Source organism: Coffea arabica, chromosome 6c, assembly GCF_036785885.1.
Source record: "Coffea arabica cultivar ET-39 chromosome 6c, Coffea Arabica ET-39 HiFi, whole genome shotgun sequence".
Lineage (NCBI taxonomy): Eukaryota > Viridiplantae > Streptophyta > Magnoliopsida > Gentianales > Rubiaceae > Coffea > Coffea arabica.
The window spans coordinates 9460809-9487458 of NC_092320.1; the positions used below are offsets into that span (position 1 = coordinate 9460809).

At 37.3% G+C, this 26650-nt stretch overlaps 2 protein-coding genes across 2 annotated transcripts; both read left to right on the forward strand.

Annotated features, from left to right (window-relative positions):
- Positions 1–1743: 1743 nt before the first annotated feature.
- LOC113692073 (uncharacterized) lies at positions 1744–2859 on the forward strand. The gene has a single exon (XM_027210415.2). The coding sequence runs from the start codon at positions 1818–1820 to the stop codon at positions 2448–2450; it is 633 nt and encodes a 210-aa protein (XP_027066216.1). The 5' UTR covers positions 1744–1817; the 3' UTR covers positions 2451–2859.
- A 6964-nt stretch (positions 2860–9823) lies between these two features.
- LOC113692800 (golgin candidate 1-like) lies at positions 9824–26258 on the forward strand. Its single transcript, XM_027211369.2, has 21 exons — positions 9824–10083; positions 12289–12369; positions 12680–12729; positions 12833–13453; positions 13567–13629; positions 14390–14467; positions 14542–14745; positions 15449–15505; positions 15617–15691; positions 15811–15882; positions 17024–17086; positions 17167–17265; positions 21780–21857; positions 22965–23033; positions 24259–24306; positions 24398–24493; positions 24642–24718; positions 25006–25051; positions 25141–25239; positions 25345–25389; positions 25765–26258. The coding sequence occupies exons 1-21, from the start codon at positions 10056–10058 to the stop codon at positions 25834–25836; spliced, it is 2121 nt and encodes a 706-aa protein (XP_027067170.1). The 5' UTR covers positions 9824–10055; the 3' UTR covers positions 25837–26258.
- Positions 26259–26650: the final 392 nt, after the last annotated feature.

Sequence of the window (26650 nt, forward strand, 5' to 3'; positions counted from 1 at the left end):
GCAAACTACGGGCTGTTTAGAGTTTGGTGGGTAAACTTTGGTCTTTATAGACTCAATAGTTTTGATTGTGTCGTGCCATCTCAGCAAGTGATACGACACAATCTGTGCAATTGAATCTTTAAAAATCAAGTTTATCCAAGTTTGGCCTAACCAAACTATGGCTACTTAAACTAGTATTACCATTAGGCTTTTCTTGCTTTAATTTGGCTTAATAATTTCCAAAATAGTAATAACCTCCTGGACACATCCAAATATCTCTAATCATTTAAATGGGATGGCTGGCAGTCCATTATAGGGACCTTCTAGTAAAGTCCAGAATGTGACCTCCAAATTACAGATCTTACAAAAAATATCTCTGAAAAAATAAATTTTCCTTGCATTAATTTTACGACTAATCATTCCGCCAGACAGCGCGTGAGCATCACTTCTCCATCCACCAAAAGCATCTCATCTTGGCTTCTTCAGAGTTCAAATCGTTCGGCCTTATTATTTATTTTTTGTGTTTCTGCAGTGCAATTTTTTTTTTTATATGTATCAATAAATTAAGGTAGTAGTATATTGATTTAGCACACTTGCTACTTAACTAATAACCCAAGTAAGAAATTACTAGCAGCAGCATGTCCGGAAGCTGGGGGGGGGAAGGGGCTTCCTTCCCACATCGCTAGGATGTGGGTTCTTCAACCTGTGCTTAAGGTCCTCAGGGGACCTCTCCAGTTACCAATTGGCTGGATGTGATCTCCCTGTGGGTCTCCCTTAGGTAGTCGTTAGGTCTTCCTGCGTTTGCCTTCAGTTTCAACATTTGTTTGGGTGTGTGTGAAAAAAAAAGAAATTACTAGCAGCAGTGTTTGGATAGGAGATTATTTGAAATATTATTTGGAATAATTACTGTAGCACTTTTTGTGATGTGATGTATGTGAAATAAAAATGTAATTGAAAAGATAAAAAAATGTATTAAAAATTATAATGGTGATGTAAGCAAATAAATTTGGACAAATAATCTTCTGTATCAAAGCATATTATGAGTCAACCTATTGCACTAGTACTTTAACTACTAGTTGTGGAGTTAGTGGTCACGGAGTTACACTCTCATTTGGTTGATTAGTGTTTAAATTTTGATTTGCAAGTTTGAAATAGGGAGGGAAAAGGAAAGTGGGGGAAGTAAAACAAAAAAAAAAAAAACCTATTGTTGCAAATTAAATTTATAACTGTGAAGTATATTAGTACTTTAAGTGTTCTAATATAAGTAACCTAAGGAGCCAATCAAGATTCAAGACCTCCACATTATTGGCCTCGTCTGGCAAGTGAATTTTTTGAGTGTTTGTCTAAAACTTTATTATAGCTTACTATAGGAGTTTTTTAAAAATTTTTTGAAGTGTGTAAATTTTTGAATATTTTGAAATATATAGTTTAAAATTTTTGAGAATTTTTTTGAAATTACTGTAGTTAAAATTTTTAAAAAATTTGTAGTAAATAAACTTGGCAAACAACTCAAGTGCCAAATACAGCCAAAGTTTTAGATAAATACAAAAAAAAATCATTTACCAAACGGGGCATTGATCGGTTGAAAAACTTTTCTAGGTGAGTTTCCAACCACTTGCTATGAATGAGAGTGTGATAGTCTTGTGAATGCTCTCCCATTTAATTAATTAATTTTTTTATAGTTTGAATCCTCATCATCCCCTTCACCGCAAGGACCTATTTATACACCTCTCTCGTCATTTCTCTCTTGCAAACCATTCGAAGAGGGAAAAAAAAAAAAGTTTTCTTCTTCTCCTCCCCTTCCCCTCTCTCTCTCTCAACAGGCCTTCAAATTTACCATGGAAATCGAACCAAGCTCACCACCACTAATAGCCAAAAAGCTATGGAACATTGTGAGAATAGTGTTCTACATGTTGAAAAAAGGCATAACCAAGAGCAAACTCATGCACGACCTTCACATGATGTTCAAGAGGGGAAAACTTGCCGGAAAGGCCATAAACAACCTCGTGCTCCACCTCCAAGAAGACTACACCAACTCGCTAACTTGCCGCTCCACCGACGTCCGCATGTCCATTGTCCACCCCCGCGAGTACGAGTTCAGCTGCAGCAATAGCCCCGCCTATCCTACCTACTTTTCCAAGCGCAGAAACCATCACCACCACCACCATCACGGCTATAGCTACAAGCCACAAGACATTCATGTCGTCCAGAAAGTGTTCGATATCTTGAATCATTACGACAAAGTTGAGGCGTCCCCTATGGTGCTACCGGGCTTTGGACATAGTCCAGCGGTGAGGCAGCTCCGAGTCACTGACTCACCATTTCCGGTGAAGGATAATGAGGAAAATCCTCAAGTGGATAAAGATGCTGAGGAGTTCATCAAGAAGTTCTACAAGGATTTAAAACAACAACGCCGAGTAGCCGCCCTGGATTCTCCGTCGCCCTATCATATATGGGCTCGAGCACGATGAAAAAATTCCAAAAAAATAAAAGAAATGCAAGATTGGGGTGTCAACTTTGATGGTTGAGGAAATTCCGACTAGGATTTTCCGACATGGGTATACCTTATGCTGTGCGCATGGGCGACCGTCTTCATTCTTCCCTTTGAGAAAAAACCACCATACCGGCACATAACATTGACACTTTAACATCGGGTTTCGCTTCAAGTTAAAGACTGTAATTAGCTCACTCGGAGGGGAGGGGAGGGACAGTGTGGTGCCTGTGTATGCTGGCTTTCAACATCCAAAACCAGACTCTTTCCAGCAAATAATTTTGACTTTTGGGTACTTTTTTTTTTTTTTTTGGTGGGATAAACTTTTACCTTTGGCTTTTGTCTGTGTGTAAATTTTGGCAGTACTGTGGAAAAGAATAATTCTCGAATACCAATTCTCCTTTTAATTTTTTTTCTTCTCCGCCAAAAAAAAAAATTTATTCTCCTAGTTGTTTGTTTTCTCAAGGTTCGTATCTACTGAGATAGTTTGTTGGATGTGGTAAAGAAAACCCGCCCCACGCATTTCTTAGGCTTCCGGAGTTGGTGGATTCCGGGGCTTGGCATTTTTGAAGGGTTTTCGAGACTTTTGCTACAACTAGTACTCTACTACTGCTGCTGCTACCTTTTTTTTTTTTTTCTTCTTTTGTCTTTGCACGGTCTCTCCAACTTTGTGTTTTTAGCGGCCCAAGTTTATTGAAGGTAGTTGAAGCGTCACCAATCCCAGCACATCAAATTACAACAGCAGACCAAATTACTACAGCAGAATCACTTATGTTTTCAAGCCAATCATGTTAATTAACTAAACCAATTAGCATGCTTTCTACAAATTAGAAGAGTTAAAATACTTAGCGGACCCATAACTTTTCTTTATTAAACAAAAAAGGGATGAATTCAGCATATATTTTTGGCTTTGTGAGGGTTATATATGTTAACATTTAACATAAACAAAGGGTGCGGCATGTACTTTTCTTGACAAATTTTTTTATTTTTCAGCAGATCTTTCGCACATTTTCATATGTATACCGACATATATATATATATATATATATATATATATATATATAGAAGCTAAAATATCGAGTCTTGGAGGCGAAAACCCTTTTTGACTGGCATGAATTCCCACCTTTAAAAACATGTCTCTTGGCTCTATGATTTTACCTGCGGCATTGACCGTCCTTTCAATTCTTCAAGGCGCCAAAGACCCGCCCTCTAAGCAGACAAGTTTCACCATGATTAGAAGTAGAACTGAGAAAAGCAAATCAGATTTAGGTGTATAATTATTATCCGACAATGAAAGGCCGCATGATTACACACGCTCACAGAACCAAACTTTTTTCCCTTCTTATTTCTTTATTTACACATTTTTCTTATTGGTTAAGTAAGATGCCCTACCCTATTACTCCTGAAAAAGAAAAAAGGTTGCATACCGCATTGCAATATATATTAAGGTGCAGAATCTTGGTCCTGCCCTCTCGAACCTTAGGTTAGCAGTCAGCTTCTGCGGTCAGCTGTCAGTGGCTGTATTTTGTGGTAAGACCAGGTTGTCAGGTTCGAACCTGCATATACGTACATATCTATAGTTGTTTGTGTACGGAAAAATTTTACAAGAGTCTCATATTTAATCTTATCTGCTTTTATGAGCGCCTCTATTCAATGATAGAACCCTTGCTGGTCTCTAATACAAGTCTTTCTTTCTAGGTTCCTCCACTCCTCTAATTTAGAATAGAATAGATTATATAATTGTTATCATTTTCGAGAAAAAAAAAAAGAGTGCCTCTAGTCAATGATTTCCTTTTTTTTTTCTTATGGTAGTAGATACATGAAGCTACAAATATATACTTTGAAAGAAAATTTGCTCGATTCGAGCAGAGAATATACTATTATTGTTGAGGTAGAAAATTTGTATCCCAATTGCGCATTAGACAGGCGTATCCCATATGTGGCATTAGTGTGCACATGCCAAGTAGATATTTGATGGAGGAAGCAATGGGGTCGTGGAGGGCAGCGGCACTGGAAGCAGATGGCGGCTGCCTGGGCTAGGTCCCATAGTTTTATTACTATTGTTTTCTGCAGCTCTAAGATCTAAAATAATCATGATCAAATCATTGTATCACGCTTTCATTCATTGTAAATTCATGATTGATCAAGTGCTCAACCAGTGGAGGTTGCTTACGTCATCTTCAACCTGGTCCATTAATTATTCCCCCGGTTATGCTTTCAAGAAATTTAATTTTTGTACCACATTTACCAACAATGGTGGGAAGTAGCTAGGAACCCTTGATGTTCATAGCCATCTCTCTTAACAGTAGTATTTTTTTTTTTTGTTGTCTGCTTTGTCCCAAAAGTGAAAAAGAAAAGAAAAGATAAAAATCTTCCAAATTAAGGAAACCACATCCATGTTTGATGGAGAAGGCCGCAGGTTTTTATGCCGCCACGCAGAGGGAAATTCCATTGCAGTGGGGGCTAAACGAATAAAGAACTTAAATCAAAAGAATACATAAATTGATGTTGTTTTATCACCAAAGGATCGGGTGATGCTCTCTTCTACTCATTTTTTCATCATCAGCCTTATCAACCTCCATTGAAAACGACCATAATTTAAGAAAGATTCATGTTGCCGGACCAATCAAGCAAATAGATCGACAAGGAGGAGATTATAATTAACTTTTGCTCGTGTACTTGATTATACCGTGTTGCTCAATTTTGTAATGATTAAAATTGTGATGCTTGACGTTTTTCATTGACGACCTTAGTTTGATCATGATAAATATCTCTTTTTATACAGATTGGGATAGATCAATAACGCTAATGCTCGGATGTATCAAAACACACGCTTTATATGGATAAAAAAAATACACACACACTTTGGAAACGATACTACCTACTTGGATGCCAAATTAAATAATTGAGAGCAAATATTATAAGGGCAACTATATAGAGTATTTATAAGCTTGTTAGTAATCCAGAAAGTCCTGCTACTAATGATATATTTTCTTTACATATATTTTCTTAAACTAAGTATCAAGCAGTTCCATTGTTCTCAAGTTTAGATGTATAATTGTTCACCAGTTCTTTTTTTTTTTTATCATAATTTTTCACCTATCAAAAAAAAAAAAATTGTCTTGCGAAATTCAATCTAATTCAATGGTCAATAACATTTTTGCTCTACACAAATCTTGATATTTACTATTCTTTCAGCAACTGCAGAAAACTGACCAACCCGGGCCATCTTATTCTATTTTAGACTGAGAAGCATGATAACAAGTTAGAAGGCATCAGTCTCGGACCATGAAATAAACACAAGCATGCATGCGTGTTGGGCACAGAATAACTCAACTAGATGTAGAAGTAATAAAGGAGGGCCCTCAAGGGTTGTGGTTGTGGCGTTGCATGATTAAAGCATATAGTCTCTTTCAAGCATTTAAGGGTCATCGCTTCCTCCCTCTCCCTCTTTTTTCCTCCCCTCAAATTGACGGGCTAAGGTCGATGCTTATCCCGTACACGCTATTAGTTCCCACCTCCGCCCAAGCCTGACTGATATTTCCATAATTTTGCGGCATAAGGTTTTTTTCTTCAATTTCTGCATTTCGTTCCAAAGACTCTAACAGGCTTAAAATAGGAAGAGACACGTGCCACCAGGAGTTCTTTGACATTGGCAATTCTAATCATTGTAATCGTCATATATATATAGTTCAAAAAGATAAAGCAAGGAGTTTGGACATGCTACGGCGACCCTGAACCAAATCGGCACGCGTCATTTGGTCGGAGATGATACCTCAACCATGATTTATTACTATGATATAACATATGTCATGACATTAGCTGCGCACGAGAAGTCAGATGAAATTCGATCAGATCAGAGGTGCTGCTTATAAGTACATCTTTTGTGTGTGTGTGTGTGTGTGTTTTTTTTTTGAACCTTTATGAGTATGTTTGTCTTTAAAGATCAAAATTCTTATGCTTATAACGAATGAAAATGGCTTATCTATTCATGATTAAGAAGTGTTAATGCAGTTGAGGGCGTGGCTAGCTTCTCAACCCATATATAACTCTCACACCACCCTCAAATAGTAGGTAGTATGATTGATAGGTCGTAAATCGTGAGAGATGCATGTAGGACTGACTTTCTGACCAGGAAGAAGATGATGATTAATTAGAGCAATTTTATTTTGATTCGGAGAACGACAAACGAAACAAAAGAGGCTGAGGTTGTACTCTAGATGATTAATGAGGCTAACATGCAAAAATTCCTAGTGGATTCAAGCTAGTAGTTGGAGCAAATTGATTTGGTTCAGGTAGGGCACACTTGAAAATCCTTTTCTTGACACTTTAATTAAAGTGCATGCTTGCAACCCCCCCCCCCCCCCCTTTTTTTACCGCGGCATTGCATCTTTCTGAGCTTTGTGGGCTGGAGCATGGTAACCATGTACGTACACGATGGTCCCATGCATTCCATTATTGATTTGATTAGTCGTCGTAGGGCTACTAGAAACCACCCGGAAGCTGCGTCCCTCGTGTAACTGTTGGGGAATTGGCCCTCTAATAATGTTAAGGAGCAGCAGCTATACATACATTATATACATATATAAAGCATCATGTCTGGTTCCAAGAAATTTGTGGCTGCTGATTCAAATCCCAAACAAAGTTGCAGGTGTTTTCATCATTAATCCAATTGTCTCTTATACTACTTTGTTAGTTAGGTAAAAGAAGAGCCGCCCGACAGATAGGGCTCTCCCTTCACTTTCGATCATGCATAATTCTACTTAAACTAGCTAGAAATATGGTGTTGCTATGCTTTATGTTTCAAAAGCTTAGACATGCTTAAAGTAGGCGTAGATGGTACTAGGAAAGCACTGTTGTTTGGTTTTAATGATTTAATAACTGTAATTACCTTAAATTATGATTATGTACCATTTGTACTGATTATGTACCTAAGTTGTTGTCCATCTATGATTTCCTCTGGATTTCTGGTAGAGTAGAGGTCCAGCTAGCCAGCTTTTCAAAACTTTAACTAATCCAATATGCTTGGGATTAAAAACTATACTGTATTCTAGTTTTCAGTATATGTTCTTCTTTCTTTCATAATCTTATCCACCAACTTTGTTTACGGATCCTCTAAGGACATATCTGAACCAAAAGAATATTGGGCGGCGAGATAATCAGCACTCCTTTTTCCCTTGCCTACCTAATCGCTTTGGGATCTTCATTTATGTAAACTGTACATATGGAAAAAAAAAAAAGAAAAAAAGAAAGGATAGGGGCAATATTTGCCTCTTTCCCCTTCTTTGGAAGTTTGAATTGTCCCATAAACACACATTTTACAGGCGAAGTTGAGTGCATTTAATTTGGCCACTTTTATGTGAAATGTTTTTAGTTTGCTAGATTTTCCAATAAAGACACGTGGGAATAGAAATGGCAACGGGTCGGGGGTGGGACTAGAGACCTTTCCCCACTCCCCATTTTGTTGCCAAAATATTCCCCCTGCCCCCGTCCTATCCCCTGTCACCCGCTTCCCCTATGAGTGCCCGTAGGAAAAAAGGTATTTAATTAGTACAAAGTGTATAATTAGTAAAAAGTGTAATTAATAATTTAGTATAAATATATTAGTATAATTAATCAATCATTTGTATTAATAAGAATATATAATTATTAGTCTATATATATATAGGTGACGAGGTCGGGATAGGGCAAGGTTATCCTATCCCAGCCCTCGCCTTGTTTTTGACTAGGGGGAGAAAATAACTGCCGCCCCAACTCCCTCCTCATTAACCCCCCGCAAGTCAGGTATCCCCAGTTGCCATCCCTACAAGGGAAACATGAGTGAGAGCATATAAACATGAACATTTCCTTGTTAGAAATGTAGCCCTACTTATGTTCTTCTTCTTTGTACGGTTTCATTCATATTATTGGCGGCCAATTTCAAATTCCATCATCAACTCAAGATTCATACTATCATGTACTTTTTTTTGTCAGCAACGATGCATTTGTATAACCTACTCTATTCTAATCTAGGGGGAGGGGGAGCCTAAGGAGGCTGTTGTAGGGGCTAGTGGGTATACAGACCCAACTAGACCAAGGGAGTGTTATGGCACAACCCTTAGATTTTTTTCACTGCTGGTGAGGTTTGAACCCTCACCAATAGCCCAAGGAGGGACTTAAGTACCATGGCTCAGTGGTTTTCATACTATCATGTACTGTCAAAAATTTTTTTTTTCAATTCAAGGAAGACAATTTTTGAGAGTCTAACTAGAATGTCGTCACTAATATTCTTACTAATTTAGAGGTAACTTCTATTTTTTTGGTATGTAAACAAGATTGGTGTTACCTAACCCAGCCAAAAACCAACTACTTCTAGAGTTTTAAAGTTGGCCACCAGGAGAGTTTTAAAGTTCTACTTGTGTGTAGGTCAAAAGAATTGTTCCCTTGACCTGCATTCTAAAAAATTCAAACTTTCTTAGAAAAGTTTGCCAGCAGGTGCTACGCACTCATCTGAATCGATGGTAGTTTTTAGGTTCCTCTAGATTCTTCTTGGGTTTTTTAGGTTCCTCTTCTCCTAATACAAAGTAAGAGCAGATCTAGAATAGATTTTATCATGTCCGGAAAAAAAACAAAAAAAACCAGCCAAACTATACTACAATCATGTGCATTTGGATACTAAGCCCAAGAGATAAAGAACTAAAGAACTGGTTTTGTAAAAGTCTGATCTTTGTCATCCAAGGTAGATTTCAAACTCAGCCTAAATCTTACCCGTGCTCATTTATATGTGCTCGTATAATAGACGCCCTTTCTATAAGTTCACAACAAATTTGACTTTTTATTCTCATCATCCATGTATTTTGAGTCTCTCTGTCAATTGTCGTTTTAATATTAAGCCTATGAAAGGAAAAGAAATTCCAAAAGCAAATCTCCAAGGACAAACGGGAAAATATCCGCCCTTGTTTCTTTTTATTGGGCTGGATAGAGAATCCTGACTTGACGTATGACAAATTGTATCGGCAAATGTCAATCAGTGTCTTAATGTTATCTGGGTACGTCCGATTATGGGCTACGAAGCAATGTGAATTCCCTGTCTCTATAGTAAAATTTGTGAAACTTCCAAGCCCCAATTGTCACACAAGAAGAAGTTCTTCTATCCAGCCCAAGCAGCCCAACGAGTATGGACCATGTGCACTTACATCGTTCAAGTTGATGGCAATGAAATCAACGGTGTTGATCGGAGTAACATTCTATCATTCTATTCCGATATCACACCGTAACAAGTCCTGGATCTTGCTACTCGCATTACACCCAGCACCCCCACTCCTTTTTCTTCCTTCTCTCCCTCCCAACCCGCCCTAACTAACGACTCTTCTCATTCAACAGACAATTACTTCTGATCCAATTTTTTGCAAATAAGATTTTTTTTCCTAATTTTAATCAGCATTTTTCAGTTATTCTTTAGTTCCCCTAAAAACTATCATCTCAGGAGAATAACGAGAGAAAAAAAAATAGAAATAAGGTACGAACCACTGATTCCTTTTTTTTCTCAACATCAAGCGTTTGAGCTGTTGATGATCAATCGTTAGGGCATTTGAGCTCTTCTTCAATGGCGTCCTGGCTCAAAGCCGCTGAAGGTTCAATTTATATACTCTAATATTTTTCTTAAGTGCTTCTTTTAATTGTGATTTAGAGGCATTGCGACCTGTATGGCGCGATCTGAAGTGTGTTTTAGGTGGAAATCTAGTTTTAATTTAGTCTTAATATGTTTGTTTTGGTAGTGCTCAATATTGGTGTTCACGAGAGCTTGTGATTTCGATTTTATGCTTTGCTTTTCGTCATGGAATTTATTAATTGGATGCGCATTTGGGATTTGTGTATTAATCATTATTCGAGTTGCTAAGTATTGGGTATCTGAGCTTTGAAAGGAACATTTTTTCGATTAGAATGGATTTTATTGTGCCTTGAATGTTTTCTAGTTGTTATTTGGATTTATAACGGTCTTTTATTCTAGTGAAAGTTGACGAATAAATATGAGACAGTATAATTTGCAAATTAAGAATTTCTGGGAGTGATTATTTTGATAGGATGACACGACTGGAAACTGAGATTGCATTGACATTTTTTGGGATTTAGTGCTGGGTGAATGTCAGTTAGATTGAAGGAACGTAACACGCTTGAAGTTTTGGAATGCTAGAATGTGGTAAAAGTTTGTTGAATGAGTGTGAGGAAATGTGTATGGAAGATGGGTTTGTGGTAAATCGGAAAATATAGGCTGAGAATTTACATCTTTATGATCTCCCTTAGCAATATTGCTAGGTAGAGGGGATAAGAAGGGAAAATCTGTTAGATTGATTTGGTCATACTCAATATTGACCAATAAGTACATCTCTTGGGAATGCTAGCTAGTGGAGAGGGTAGAGGTTGATGAGTACCAAAGTTTGTGCCAGATAAAGATGTGTCAGTTTGACATGTCATCAAGAAGTTAGCACTGACCAAGATAATCAGTGCACCTAGTTTTCTGTAACTCATTGTAAATGGTTTTAAAATTTTTCTTGTTTGGTGTTGAGTTTTTTAATTCTCTGGCTTCTAGGATAGATTCCTGTAGGAACTCTCTGAAGATATGCATAGGCTTAATCAATCTTTGCCCGATGTTATACAGCACACTCTATTTGTTAATGAAGAAACTGTTCTTTTGTATGCTTCAGTTCTATCCTCTCTTAGCACAGAAAAAATGGGAAACAAAGTGACTGACAGCAGTCATTACAAATAAACGTTGATGATTAATTGAAAAACAAAGAGACGTGAAGTTAAACCTTTGGCTTTTAATAAGTAGCTCACATTTGGTAACAAATTTCTGTATCATGGTTTTCTTCTGGTATTTTTTTCTGAATCTATTGAAAATGATGTAACAAAGAATATAGATTGGCCGTATGCAATTATTTGAAGAATGGCGTGAGAGGCATTGAGCATAATCTTTTCATTTGTTTTATGAGCTTGGGCTTTAATTTCCAGCTAGTTCTGGCACCATCCTGAGGTACAAGCCTCTCCAGTAGGCCTATTTGTTTACTTGTTGCTGACTTTAGGTGAACTGGTAAAGTCTTGCAAAAGAAGAGGTGACCTGAGATTTATTATTATGTCATCATAAGAAGAATTCATGCAAACTCGATGACATAAAAAGCATTAGGAATTAAGGAAGTTTTCCTTTCTGTCCATTGACATGTGTACCAACACAAATGCAGTCTTTCTAGCGCAACAAACACTTTTATGTGAATCTTCCTTTATAACGGGAAAGAGGATGAATATATTATTTTCTTCTTGGGACTTTTTCTGCTTGTCTATCGTGGTTTAGGAGGTATTTGCAGTTGCTATTTATCAGGATTGCACTGGTAGTGGGTAAGAATAGGATTTCTCTTGCAGAGGTGAAAAGAATATGCAGGAAATGTGTTCTTCCCTTTGTCCACAGCCCAGGCTTAGTGCTTATTTACTGCTTATTGTTTGCTAAAGAAGAATGTCTTGTTCATGTTATGCTTTCAATATCAAGTCATCTTTTCCCTTGACAGTTGAGGAAAAATTTTTAGTATAGATTATATAGTATCCTGGCATCCATATTTGGGTATTCAGAAGAGAAGTGTTCCTCATGTAGACCCCACATCTTTGATGTGGCATTCCCAATTGTATCTATTGTCTTGAAAGATATAGGAGAAGAACTTGTTTACGATATTTGTCATCTATTTGACAGATCCCTATTTGGCCATGCAGAACAAGTGTATCTTCATTTATGTCCTATTTGAATTAATTGAAATTTCAAAGAATTGATAATTCATAATCTTCTTGCATAGATTTATTTGAAGTGGTGGATAGGAGGGCAAAGCTTGCTGCTGGGGATAAGCCTGATGAACAACTTAATCTTCAGACACCAGGTAAAGATCTAATGATTGCTCTTTTGGAAAGAGCTTCTTGTAAACGGCATTTCTTGCTGTCTGGCCTTTGAACTGCTACCATATTTAGTCATCCAGTCTATCATGTTGTGTTTTGTGTTACAATTTTGCTTGAACTGTGATAACCTTGTTTAGGCATCATATCTGTTATGCTATAGAAAAAAATTGAGGTTGTTGTTGATGATGTTATTCCTCTTTATAAGCATTCTTAACTTAGCTCAAATACCAACAAAACTGCTGTTGATGTAATCATTAATGCTTTTTCTTTTTTTGCCTCTTATCACATTTAAAGCTTCTAATGGACGAGGATCTCAACCACAGAGGACAAGATCAAAAGCAAAGGTATTGCGGTGAACTGACCTTAGTTAGAGATTTTCAGACATAAGATGGTATAAATGTAGAAGTAAGTTCTATCTGCAATTATCTGAGTGTAATTATATTTCAGACTAAAAAGCCTGTCTCTTCGGATGAAACTCCAGTGATGGTTGATACTGAAATTAAGCAGAGTATACCTGAAACATCACAAACAGAAACTGTATTAGATAAAGATACGGCTGCCCAATTAGCTGAAAATAGTGTGGTCAGTCCGCATAGTGTTACTAGAACAACTGTTAATGAGGATCAACATGGTGTCGAGGGAGCTGGCTCCATTGCAGAGACTCCTTCACCTGGAAATGTTATTAACGAGGACTTGAAGACTGATGCGGGTCACATAGAAGCAGCAGCTACTGGACAAATAGAAGTTGTAGCATCAGATAACAATGGTGAAATAGCACATAAGAATGTTGCAGATGCTGATGAGGGAACGGCGCCACTCTCTGCTGGTGACCTTGATCATGCTGATCTCCCAACTGAGTCCAGCCGAAGTACTGTTTTGGGAGAATCAAAATTTCCTGCAAATATTGGGAATGATGGATCTCAAATTTCAAGTTCAGATGCAATTAGTGACGCTGAAACTCAGCCTAGGGAATCTGATTTAAAAGTTGAATCAGGTCCAGATCAACAGAGGCATCCAGAACGAAGTATTGTTATTTCTTCTGAGAAAGTACAAGAGCAACTTGATGAGGTAAAGTAAGTTATAGGCAAAATAATGTGGCATTTTTCTTATTTTTAGGGCAGTAGACTTTCTATATCTTTATTGTGCATGCTCTTTGTTAATGTTGTCCTATAATTCTACAGGCTCAAGGACTACTGAAAAATGCAATTTCTACTGGTCAGTCCAAAGAAGCAAGGTTAGCCCGGGTAAGGTTATAGATAGAGCTGTTAATCGAGCCGAGTCGAGCCGAGTATTTGGCTGCCGAGCTCGACTCGAGTTTAATTCGAGCCGAGCTCGACTCGAGCTCGTTAAGAAAACGAGCTTTAAAATGTGTTCGAACTCGGCTCGTTAAATGTACATGTGGCTCGAGCTCGAGCTCGAGCTCGACTCGTTTATCACAAACGAGTCGAGCTTCACGAGCTCGAGCTCGAGCTCGTGCAAATTAATATTAATAAAAATCTATAAATTTTAATTTATATAATTTTGATTTCTAAAATGACAAATATACCCTTCATTAACGAGCTCTAACGAGCTACTCGAGTATCAAACGAGCCGAGATTACTCGGCTCGTTAACTAAACGAGCATATTTCGAGCTCGAGCTCGACTCGTTAACCAAAATTAACGAGCCGAGCTCGAGCCTTAACGAGCCGAGCTCTAACGAGCTTTCGAGCTACTTGATTGGCTTAACAGCTCTAGTTATAGAATTATCATTTTGTCACTCAGTTGTAAAATCGTAGAATAATATTAGAAGCATTGTTTGCTCTTGACTTTCAGTTACAATTATCAAATCTTTTTACAATTGTTTTACTGCTATGGCAAATTATCAATCATGTGCAACTTCTATCAGATTATGTACTGGAAATTTTGACTTGTTCGTAATTAAAAAAGTGCAAGAAAAATACTTCTGCTTGATGTTTTAAATTACTCCAGTAATACTTAACTGAGATTTAACTAACCATTGTCAGATTTGTGCTGGTCTTTCATCTCGTCTTCAAGAGTATAAATCTGAAAATGCACAGTTAGAAGAGCTTCTTATTGCAGAGGTGAGACACAATTTTACGGTCAGTATTCCATTAAATACAAGCTGTTTTTACTTATTGATTTCCTAATGCACCAGAGAGATCTGAGTAGATCATACGAGGAGCGCATTAAGCATCTTCAAAAAGATTTATCTGTCTCCAAAAGTGATGTTACCAGGGTGGAGTCCAACATGGCTGATGCATTGGCTGCTAAGAATGCTGAAATTGAGGCACTTGTCAATTCTGTGGATGGACTGAAGAGACAAGCTGCTTTATCTGAAGGAAATTTGGCATCACTGCAGGTCTGTTTACCTGGTTGTGCAGCAGGCACAGACCTCTTTTCTGCAATATTTAGTTTCTATATGGTGACCAATGAGTTGCCCAAAATTGGCACTTATGTGTGGCAAATCACTTTTCCTTGCGCAGCTTATGTATAGCAAATTACTTTGATTTTGGGTTCTTTAAAATGGGAACATAAGCCTGAAACGTTTTTCTCTTTCTTTTATACTTGGTATATGCCTAAAAGGCTACAATTCCTGTCTTGGTTTTCACTTTTAATTATCTCTTATCTTTTATGGTTTTTGGGTTTTGTGGAGTTGGTAACTTGAATGGATGTTGGGGAAAGACAGGAATTATCTTCCATGACTGTTTTGGGGAAAGACAAAATGAGTTAATAATTCCTGTCTTGTTTTGTCCAGTTACAATTCCTGTCTTTATGGTTTTTGGGTTTTGTCCTTGGTTGGTCTTTCTTTTAATTATTTTCTCTCCAATTTCCTTTCAATAAAGACAGATAGAAGGAACAAGTTATTTTCTGATGTTTTTGATATCCATATAGAACAGCATTAGAACATGCTCTATCTTTTACTTAATAATGATCTTTTTTGGAGCTCATTTTCATCAGTATCAGCCCTATTGTTTTTCTCTGATAATACATGTATATTTTCCAACCTTCGCTGTTGCATTCAATAGTCATTGATTCCATATTCCTTTGTTACTCTTTTTCAGGCAAACATGGAGTCTATAATGAGAAACAGGGAGCTTACAGAAACAAGAATGATGCAAGTAAGTTAATCTAGTAGGTTGTGATATGCCATGCTTGCACTTGGAGATAGCAGCTATGATGCTGCTTTGTGCATATTATTTATGTTGGCAACAAACATTTTCTTGTTTCAGGCCTTAAGGGAAGAGCTGGCTGCTGCAGAACGAAGAGCTGAAGATGAGCGTACTGCACATAATGCTACGAAGATGGTTCATAACAAAATACTCATATTTTACTTCTTCTCCTGCTTTGTAATTGGCTCCCTAGGTGTGGGGATTTGGAGTGCCATCTTTTTGAAATTTGATTGATCTTTTATCTTAATGAATAGGCGGCTATGGAAAGGGAAGTAGAATTGGAACATCGGGCTATTGAGGCATCAACAGCATTAGCTAGAATTCAGGTACTAAAGAGTGTTCATCTTCTTTTTCATGCTTAACTCATTTTGTTTGTATTACCATGACTGTTTTGCTTTCAAATTCATCCCACATGCTGAAAGTTATGCATTTTTGGCACTTGGGAAGAGTTGAAATATTATGACACTGATTTCCGTATTCATTTAAGAGAATACAAGTATTTTTTCTCCCTTTAGCACCATTACTTTTATCATGATAAGCCATTCAGTTTACACAATCTGTTGGGCGTACCCTTGATTTCAACTGAGTAAAACAAGAGTCAAATCTGACCAACTATGCAACAATCATCTAACTACTGGAACAGAGCTAAGAGTAAAAAATGGTTAATGGAATCCTCAACTCTAAACATGAGCTAAGATTGGAAAAGAAGAAGTCTCCTCAACTATTGGGCATTCAGTTTACACAAGATCAGCCATTCAGTTTATAGAAGCTATCGGGCATACCCTTGATTTCAACTGAGTAAAACAAGAACCAACAGAATCAGACCAATTATGCACCAATCATTTAACTACTAGAACAGAGCTACGAGTAAAAATAGTTAATGGAATCGTCAATTCTAAACATGAGCTAAGATTGGAAAAGAGAAGAAATCAGAGAATTTGTAAAAACATGGAAAGCATACAGTAACGTGTCTTTCTGAAAATTTGATTCTGTAAGTTAAAATCGAAATAGAGAAGAAAACATTTGATTGTTTGCTTAAGGTCGGTTTTCTGAATTGTTGCTAAACCTCAAACACATATACTGGCATTACAGTGGAGGTGCTGCTTTAATTATGCCCTGCACATCATTTTTTCCCCCTTAATTTTTCTCTAGTTAAAGAAGTGGGGAAGGAAAAGGGGATTAGAACCCAGAACATCTAAATGCTGGAGCGTCAACCTCAGTATCTGCACATCATGTATTTTGGCCATTTCTTTTTCCTTGTTTCTATTCTTTACCAGCAAGCGTTAACTTCACTATAATCTACTCATCAAAAGATTTGGATTCATTAGAATTTTTAGTGATGATCTTGGAATAGCAATTTTCTTGTGTTCATAGCTGAATCTTCCCTGTCTTCTGACATTTAATAGTTAATGTGATAATTAAACTTATGGTTACAACCTTTAGAATTTGACAATTTGCTTTCTTCAGAGGACTGCAGATGAAAGAGCCACAAAAGCAGCTGAACTTGAGCAGAAGGTGGCACTGCTTGAGGTAGTAAAGATGTCTTTGAACTGATGTCCATGTGCTTTTGTCTTCCTGATAAAATAACAGCACTAACAATTGATAATCAGGTTGAATGTTCAACTCTCAATCAAGAACTACAAGATATGGAAACTCGTGCTCGCCGTGGACAAAAGAAGTCTCCAGAAGAAGCAAATCAAGCCATTCAGGTTTGAGAAATTGCAGTTATGGATCCAGTGTTGATGGAATTTAACAGATGCTCATCCATAGTTCATCATATGCCCTGTTTTCTTGCATGTATTTCGTGCTTCTATGATTTATGTCATTTGTTGAAGAAGAGAAGTGTTAAGAGAATATGAGTATTCTTGTAGATAATAAATTAGTAAGGATATTCTTGTAAATAGTTTGTTAGGTTTGTACTCCTATAAATACTAGTTGGTCACTCATAATATGTGACTAGATGTTTTCCTTCCAAGATACCTGTTAACATGGTATCAGAGCAAGAGTCCTAGGGTTCAGGTTAAACATCTAGCAAAAGTACTGTTTACGCCGCACTGTTCATCGCGGCACTGTTCACGCGTTACTGTTCACGGGCACTGTTCACGCGTACTGTTCACGGGCACTATTTACACCGGTACTGTTTTACGGGCACTGTTCACGCGTACTGTTCACACATCACTGTCATCTTGAGTTTTGATCTTGTCTTTGGTTTGACGTGCTATTCGTCATGGTTAAAAGGTTTGTTAATGCGGTTACTACTGATCAAATTGAATCGAGTTTTTCAGCACATGGGTCCCAGAAGACTGTTACTATATCTGAGGAAGATTATGTTAAATTCCTACAGTACCAAGCTACAAATCACGCATCTCTTCCCTCTGCTTCTTTAGTACAAAAAGGTAATGACTCATGGATTATTGATTCTGGGGCTACTGATCATATGTCAGGTGCCTCTAAAATTTTTTCTAATTTTCAAGAGTCTACTCCCTTTTCTCATATTACTTTAGCTGATGGATCTACCACTAAAGTTAAAGGACTAGGCACTGTAGAAATTAATCCATCACTTCCGCTGTCTTCTGTTCTTTGCGTACCCAATTTGCCCTTTAATCTAATGTCTGTTAGTAAGCTCACTAAATTTCTACAGTGTACAGTTACTTTTTCTCCTGATTCTGTTGTCATTCAGGATTTGAAGACAAAGAGGACGATTGGTGGAGGGCATGAGCATAATGGTCTTTACTTTCTCAATTTCAATGGTCCGATAGCATGTCCTGCTACTGTTTCTCCTCTTGAAATTCACTGTCGTTTAGGTCATCCGTCTTTACAAAATTTGAAAAATTGGTTCCTACTTTGAGTCAATTATCTTCGTTAGAATGTGAGTCCTGTCAGTTAGGAAAGCATCATCGTGTTTCTTTTGCTCCTAGAGTCAATAAACGGGTTTCTGAACCTTTTTTGTTAGTTCATTCTGATGTTTGGGGTCCTAATCGAGTCATTTCAAAGTTAGGTTTTAAATATTTTGTAGTCTTTGTTGATGATTTTTCCAGAGTTACATGGCTTTATTTAATGAAAGATCGCTCAGAATTATATTCCATTTTTTGTGCATTTGTTACAGAAATAAAGAATCAATTTGGTGTGCCTATACGTATACTTCGCAGTGATAATGCGAAAGAATATTTTTTCACTCCTTTTAATACCTTTATGACTAAGTCTGGTATTATTCATCAGTCCTTTTGTCCTCACACTCCACAACAGAATGGAGTTGCTGAAAGAAAAATTGGACATTTAATCGAAATTGCTCGAACACTGTTGTTGCACATGAATGTGCCCAAACAATTTTGGAGTGATGCAGTTCTAACTGCATGTTATTTAATTAATCGCATGCCATCTAATATTCTTGGAGGTCAATTACCTCACTCCATTCTTTTTCCTCATGAACCTGTGTTTAAATTGCCTACTCGTATTTTTGGATGTGTGCTTTATTCATCAGCTTGCTCCCGGGGTGGATAAATTAGATTCTCGTGCTATTAAGTGTATTTTCTTAGGATACGCACGAGCGCAAAAAGGGTATAGATGTTACAGTCCAGTTTTAAATCGATTTTTTACTTGTGCTGATGTTACTTTCTTTGAATCCACTCCATATGTTATCAAACAAAGTATGTCTTGTGAGTTAGACCAGTGTCCCTCTTTTTCCTCTCCTGTTTTACCAGTCCCTTCTCCTTTATTACCTGAGTTATCTAGTCCATCAGATTCCATAGCTCGATTATCTTGTCCTCATCTTCAAGTTTACTCTCGTCGTTCCATGGTTGAGAAAGTTCCTGATATGCCACGCACTTCACCAATTAACTCTCAATCTTCAAATCCAGGTATGACGCTCTCCTCTGAGTTAGATCTTCCTATTGCTTTACGCAAAGGTGAGAGACATTGTACTTCACATCCTATTTCTAATTTTGTTTCTTATTCTCGTCTCTCTATGTCATATTCTTCTTTTGTTGCTTCCCTTGATTCTATCTCCATTCCTAAGTCTATTACCTATGCTCTTAATCATCTTGGTTGGAGATTAGCTATGCAAGAAGAGATATCTGCTTTGGAACAAAATGGTACTTGGGATCTTGTCCCTCGTCCTTTAGGTAAGCCTGTTGTTGGTTGTAAATGGGTGTACACAATAAAAGTGCAGCCTAATGGTTCTATTGATAGATTGAAAGCTCGTCTGGTAGTTAGAGGATTTACTCAGGTGTATGGAGTAGACTACTTAGAAACGTTTTCTCCTGTTGCAAAGATTACCTCTGTTCGTCTTCTTATCTCTTTGGCAGCAACTTATAATTGGCCATTGCATCAGTTGGATGCGAAAAATGCATTTCTGCATGGAGATTTGGAAGAAGAGGTATATATGGAACAACCTCCTGGATTTGTTGTTCAGGGGGAGAATTCGCAGTTGGTTTGTCGTTTGAAAAAATCCTTATATGGATTGAAACAGTCTCCGAGGGCTTGGTTTGGCAGGTTTAGTAGTGTTGTCATGGAGTTCGGTTTGACAAGATGTGGAGTAGATCACTCTGTATTTTATCGGCGTTCTAATGCTGGTAAAATTTTATTAGTTGTTTGTGGATGACATTGTGATTACAGGTGATGATGTTGTGGGGATCCAGAAACTTAAATCCAATCTGCAGGCAAACTTTCAGACAAAGGATTTAGGTCATCTACAGTATTTTCTGGGTATTGAGGTAGTTCGGTCTAAATATGGGATTTATTTATGTCAAAGAAAATACGTACTCGATATGTTGAGTGAAGTTGGGATGTTAGGTTGCCGACCTGTGGATACTCCTATGGATCCCAATGTGAAATTAGCAGGAGATCAAGGTGCATTACTTGATGATCCTAAGCAATATCGAAAACTTGTAGGTAAATTAAATTATCTCACTGTAACGAGACCTGACATTTCGTTTGCAGTGAGTGTTGTAAGTCAATTTCTTGACACCCCTCGTACTAGTCATTGGGATGCTGTTATACGGATTCTCAGGTATCTTAAGAGTGCTCCTGGAAAAGGGTTGCTGTATCAAAATCATGGACACACTGATATTGAAGGATATAGTGATGCAGATTGGGCTGGTTCTGCCTCAGATCGAAAATCGACTACAGGATATTGTGTGTTTGTTGGTGGTAATTTAGTGTCGTGGAAGAGTAAGAAGCAAACAGTTGTATCCAGATCAAGTGCAGAATCTGAATACCGTGCTATGGCTCACGCTGTGTGTGAGTTGGTTTGGTTGAAGAGCATGTTACTGGAACTTGGGTTTGAGCATAAACAGCCTATGAATTTAGTGTGTGATAATCAGGCGGCTGTTCATATTGCGTCTAATCCAGTATTTTATGAAAGGACAAAACATATTGAAGTTGATTGTCATTTCATTCGAGAGAAATTGCTTGACGGGGTCATCAAGACATCTCATGTATCGTCTGTAGATTAATTGGCTGATGTGTTTACCAAGAGTTTAGGGGGTTCTAGAGTGAAATACATTTGTAACAAGTTGGGTGCTTATGATATATATGCTCCAACTTGAGGGGGAGTGTTAAGAGAATATGAGTATTCTTGTAGATAATAAATTAGTAAGGGTATTCTTGTAAATAATTTGTTAGGTTTGTACTCCTATAAATACTAGTTGTTCACTCATAATATGTGACTCGATGTTTTTCTCCCAAGATACCTGTTAACAAGAAGGAATAAAGAAATAGAACAGTTCTATGTTCAGAACGATGCCTTTCTAGCTCTTGCATATGGTTGAATGTGTGATAGCAACTGTTAAAAGAGTAATGTATATAAATGCCATTCCTCAATATGACAAATGACGATTATGGCACCGATTTCTTAAAGTGCTGACCCGCATTAAATTTCCAACGTCTCCAGTACAAGGATTTTTGGTCTAATCGTGGGAACATGTATCTCTGCAACTTGGGCTTTCCTAGACATTTCCATCATCATTCCTTTTGCTCCCAAACTTTAACATGCTGTTATTTACATTTTTCACATCAGAAAGCAGAGCAAGTAATGTGGTTTTTATGTTTAATGTTCTGTAATTCTTTTTTCAATTTTATGTGGCTGTTGCTTGTGGATGGTTCTACTTTGAGTTAAAAGATGTACTGCATTTGCCAGTTTGTTAACCACATAAAAAGTTTGGGGATGGTATTATCCGTTTTTCAGCAGTTTTGTTGTTAATGGCATGAATATTTTTCCATGAAGATGCAAGCATGGCAAGAAGAGGTGGAGCGTGCTCGTCAAGGTCAAAGAGATGCTGAGAGCAAGCTTTCTTCCACGGAGGCAAGATATTCTTCCACTATAATGTTTAATAATAATTTAAAGTAGGCTCATTTGCTGACATATTTGGAAGATTGACCTTGCATGAAGACTGCTAGGAAATGTAATCCTATGATGTCTAATCTGCAGTCGGTTTTGTGGTTTTTATTTACCCAGTATTTAACCCATGTCCATTGTGTCTGCAATTTATTGGAGAGTATCATGTTCATGTTACTAATCAATATCCACTATACCTACCTCAGAATCATACTGGTTGTTTTTACCAATTTCAGCTCCTTACCTAAGTGGACCAAACCTTACTAAACAGTGCCACCATTAGTGCCACATTAAACCACCATCGTCACGCATGAATTCTGCCATTGCTTAACCGCAATACCAACTCAAACCAACCATTCAACTGTTTTGAAATCATTTCAAGCAAAAGTACTTGGCTAATAATAATGAGAAGATTTTCTGCGAAGTGACTTCCATGGCAAATGCTAAAACGGAGAGAAAGAAAGTTAACATTAAGTTATTGAAACTCAAAGCTCAAACTCAAACCGTTTCCCCTGCCAAGTTAATGTGCCAAACTAACACCTCTGCAGCCTAACAGCCTTCCTGTTTTGTCTCAACAATTTGCTTTTGTTCAAAATAATAGCAGCAGGGAATGAGATAGATTAACAATGTGGAAAGGGATGTGATGACAGCATGGGGTATGGGAAAGGGGCAAAGGAAGTGACAGATGGTCAGGATGAGGGGTTTAAGGGAAAAGAGGAGAAAATGGAGGTGTGAGTATATTGGTGAGGACCATAGGAGCTATGCGTAGAAACAATTGGTGATTTACATGGTTTAATGTGGTCTCTTTTGATCCTTCAATTAACATATCGATCCCAAAATTCCACCACCCTGCTTGGCCTAGACAACCCCAGATAAGGGATTTAAATGGATTTTATTGGCACAGGAAAAAAATGAACCCAAAAATGGATATTACCCCCTCATGGATGTCATTCTGCTAACTGAATAATCCATGAGTGATGCTTTTAAATATTTTTAGTTAGTACATTAGTCACTTACGCTGCAATTTCATTCCTCAAGATCAATATGTAAGGTTGCTTTTACGATGTCTTGCAGGCTGAGGTACAAAAGATGAGAGTTGAAATGGCTTCCATGAAGAGGGATGCTGAGCATTACTCACGTCAGGTGACTAAGCTGGTTGTTGTTCTCTAAGGATAAAATAGGATGAGAAATCCTGAAATGTGTGTTAGAAGGCGTACAAGAATTGCCTTTGAGTCTTGCAGATTTGTAAAATGTTTGGATACACACTATTCAACTCCGAGAATCGAAGATTTGCAAAGATGACTATTTACTGAAGCAAGAAAAAATCTTTTAAATGCGTACAATTTATTGTCTTTCATTTGTTATAATCTCAGTCTTTGAAGTAAAGGTCATTATTAGTGAAAAAAATGTTCAGAATTTTTTTTTGGATCATGTACATATGGGCATTAATGGCTGCAAATCTATTCATGCATTTGATGCTTGAAACCATTAATTTCAGTTGATTTGTCTGTTAAGATTTATGAGGAAGATGGTTTATGATGGTGAAGTCTTCTGCACGGAACCTTATAAGTAGTTATGACATGCTGCTGTTTACATCAAAATTTGGTATTATTTTGCTCCATTTTCTGTCCAAATCAGTTGCTAAGCCACTTGGTTACTATCACCTGTAATATGTATTGTGCATGTTTACTTTTTATGAACTGTTAAGGCCATATTCCATCCTCTTGGGAGAATTGGCACTAAATGAATTGACTGCTTCCGAGTAAGGTTCCATTTGGATTGTGAGTTTTTGGGGAAAAATGTTGGAATATTCCCTTGATACATTTGCCAATTACCTTATTACCTCATAAACTTCACATCACTTCTGTATATTTATCTGCAAGATCTCTAAAAAGTTGCAATCCAAATGGGCTCTAAGTTGTTAATATACTTGTTACATGACAATGTGTTTGCTTTGGGTGACACTCTTCATAGCGTAGGGTGATTTACTGTAATCAAGATTGGATGCCTTCTATTGTGTTTGGAAAGGAACAAAAGTCTGAACCACGAGACATTTAGAGTTGGTTTCGATAGTGTCCAAACTTGTGTGATGTCTGGCTGTAGTGCTACCTAAAAACTGTGGAAGATTTAGAAAATTTGGATATTTTCACAATGAATCATTGAAGCAGCTAATTTCAATCAGATTTAGGCCACTCCACTGTGACAGTTGCATAAAAATTGATCATAATTTGATAGTCTCGCATCTTTAGGGAGATACTGCAAAGGGAGTTGCTGTCTGTACTTTTTGTTCAACTTCACCTCATTAGCTATTGCTGATCATGTGTGCTTGTGTGGCATGCCCCTTAATTTTGTGGTTGTCTTTGAACAGGAACATATGGAGCTCGAGAAGCGGTATCGTGAATTAACTGATTTATTGGTACTTGGACTTGTTCATGCATCTCTTATATGTGTAATTTGACTGAAGAACAGTATCATTTCTCAGTTCTAATGGTCATTTATTGAATCAGTACTACAAGCAAACACAACTGGAGACCATGGCTAGTGAAAAAGCAGCAGCAGAATTTCAGTTGGAGAAGGAATTAAAACGTCTCCAGGAAGCACAGGTCCGTATATGGCTCTGATTCTTACCTTTCTGTTTTTTTGGCTGTGTGTGTCTGCCTCTTGCTTACTACTGACATAGTCATTTTCTTTTGCCAATTTTTTATTATGTCTTCACATTATTGGCTTCATTGTGTTCATTCTCCGGAGTAGGTAGAAGCAGAAAGGAATAGAACTTCTCGTCGAGCATCATCCTCTTGGGAGGAAGATACAGAGATAAAAGCACTCGAGTATGTTTATTTTAATTCTTAAGAAGTCAAGGATAAATGATTATGTGATCACAAGTCTTAGTTCGTCTTGGAAGTTTTATCCTAACCAAACTTCACTTTGTTTTTAGTCAGTTACCATGTTGCTCTCCTATCGGAAAAAGTAAAAATAGGAGAGAAAGTACAGCTAAACTAGATTTACTTGAATAAGTGGTCATGTTAAGAAGCTAGAATGAATTACTGTGGCCGCTTTGCTTTGGCTACTTATTATTGCATCACACAACTCATCGACTGACAAATCAAAATATCAGGACTCTTCCCTTGCATCACCGCCACATGGTTGGGGCAAGCATGCAGGTGAGATTACTATGGTTTTTTTCCTCCATTTCATTGTTGGTCCTTTTTTGTTCATCTTCTTAGTTTTATTTTTCCTTTGCTTATTGCAGCTTCATAAGGCAGCAAAGCTTTTAGATTCTGGAGCTGTGAGGGCCACAAAGTTTCTATGGCGGTATCCATATGCTCGAGTTGTCCTGCTTTTCTATCTGGTTGGAATGTTTAAATACGACTCAAAATCCTGATTTCTTGACGGAAATAACTCTATTGTTAGTTGTGCTGAAGTCTTGAATCTAAGAAGTGGATATTCAATGCAGGTATTTGTACATCTTTTCTTGATGCATCTTTTGCATCGCCTTCAGGTACGTTCTCCCAATCCCAGCGATCTGCTGAACATATATGTTAAGCTCATGAAGTAGGTCTTATTGAAGCCTCTCCCTGGTTGATTATGGAGTTTGCAAATCACGAATTACTAATGAAGTACAGCTCACTGTTGTAGAGATACATACTGGGCTTATTATTTGATAATACTTTTTAAGTTGACCATGCTATGTTAAGCTACTCGCCCAATAAAATTATATGTTAAATCGTCTTGGCACTAGTGTATTCATGTTTCTATTATTCTAATTTATATCCTGGTTAAATCATTTGATAGAGTTAGTGCCCAATCTTATGTCCTATTGATCATTGAAGAAATCATCAAGTCTTATTTGACACATGTACTTTGCATTTTACAGGAACAAGCTGATACATATGCATCTAGAGAAGTCGCAGAGTCCATGGGGCTTGCCAATCGAACGCTACCTTGAACTTCTCTGCTGCAAGATTGCTTGAATTTTTTCTCTTTAATACAAAGTTGCTTCTGGATATGTGGTTTTTGCTTTTCATTGTACGTGTAGGTTATCGAGTTCATCCATTATGTGAAGATGAAAATTTGGGTGGTTCAGCTGACAGGTTTGCCTTCAACCCTCGATTGCCGTGAGCCACTAAAGTTGCCAACAAATACAAAAGGAATCCTGAGCAAGGTTTATACTCGGGATTCGACTACGCTAACAAGATGTATATGCTGGACTTGATCATCTCCTGTAGAAGCAAGAAATTATTATATAATACATCTCTTATGACATGCCTTTTTCTTGTACAAGGAAAACGTGTTAACATTTTTGCAGGAAAGTTTCCTGTAAGCACAAATTGATTGGAGAAACAAACAGAATATGCTATTCTTTTCTCATGTATGTCTTTTTGAACCATCTGTATTTCTTCCAAGTATGCAAATCGCTACCGCATGCATGTAAATCCACGGGTAGCAAAATGAATCACATGATTAATGTAATGCAAGTGCTAAATTTTGGTTAATGAAGTCCTGAGAAACCATCAAAATCCCAAGTGTTAGTATATATCCTTGCGCTCTGTCTGAAGGGTGTCGTATTAAAAAATATTTTTAATGTTATATTTTTAGAAATATAAGATTAATTAAGAAAAGCATATAAATGCAGGAAGATTGATTAAAAAAAAGTATATAAATACAAAAGAAAGTACGTGATTAATGTAATGCAAGTGCTAAATTTTGGTTAATGAAGTCCTGAGAAACCATCAAAATCACAAGTGTTAGTATGTATCTTT

Excerpts from the sequence above, each read along its gene's own strand:
- LOC113692073 (XM_027210415.2), top strand. The coding sequence starts at position 1,818 with ATGGAAATCGAACCAAGCTCACCACCACTAATAGCCAAAAAGCTATGG.
- LOC113692800 (XM_027211369.2), top strand. The coding sequence starts at position 10,056 with ATGGCGTCCTGGCTCAAAGCCGCTGAAG. Across the intron at positions 13,454-13,566 it reads TACAAGAGCAACTTGATGAG|GCTCAAGGACTACTGAAAAA; the intron begins GTAAAGTAAGTT and ends ATAATTCTACAG. Across the intron at positions 21,858-22,964 it reads GCAAGCTTTCTTCCACGGAG|GCTGAGGTACAAAAGATGAG; the intron begins GCAAGATATTCT and ends GATGTCTTGCAG.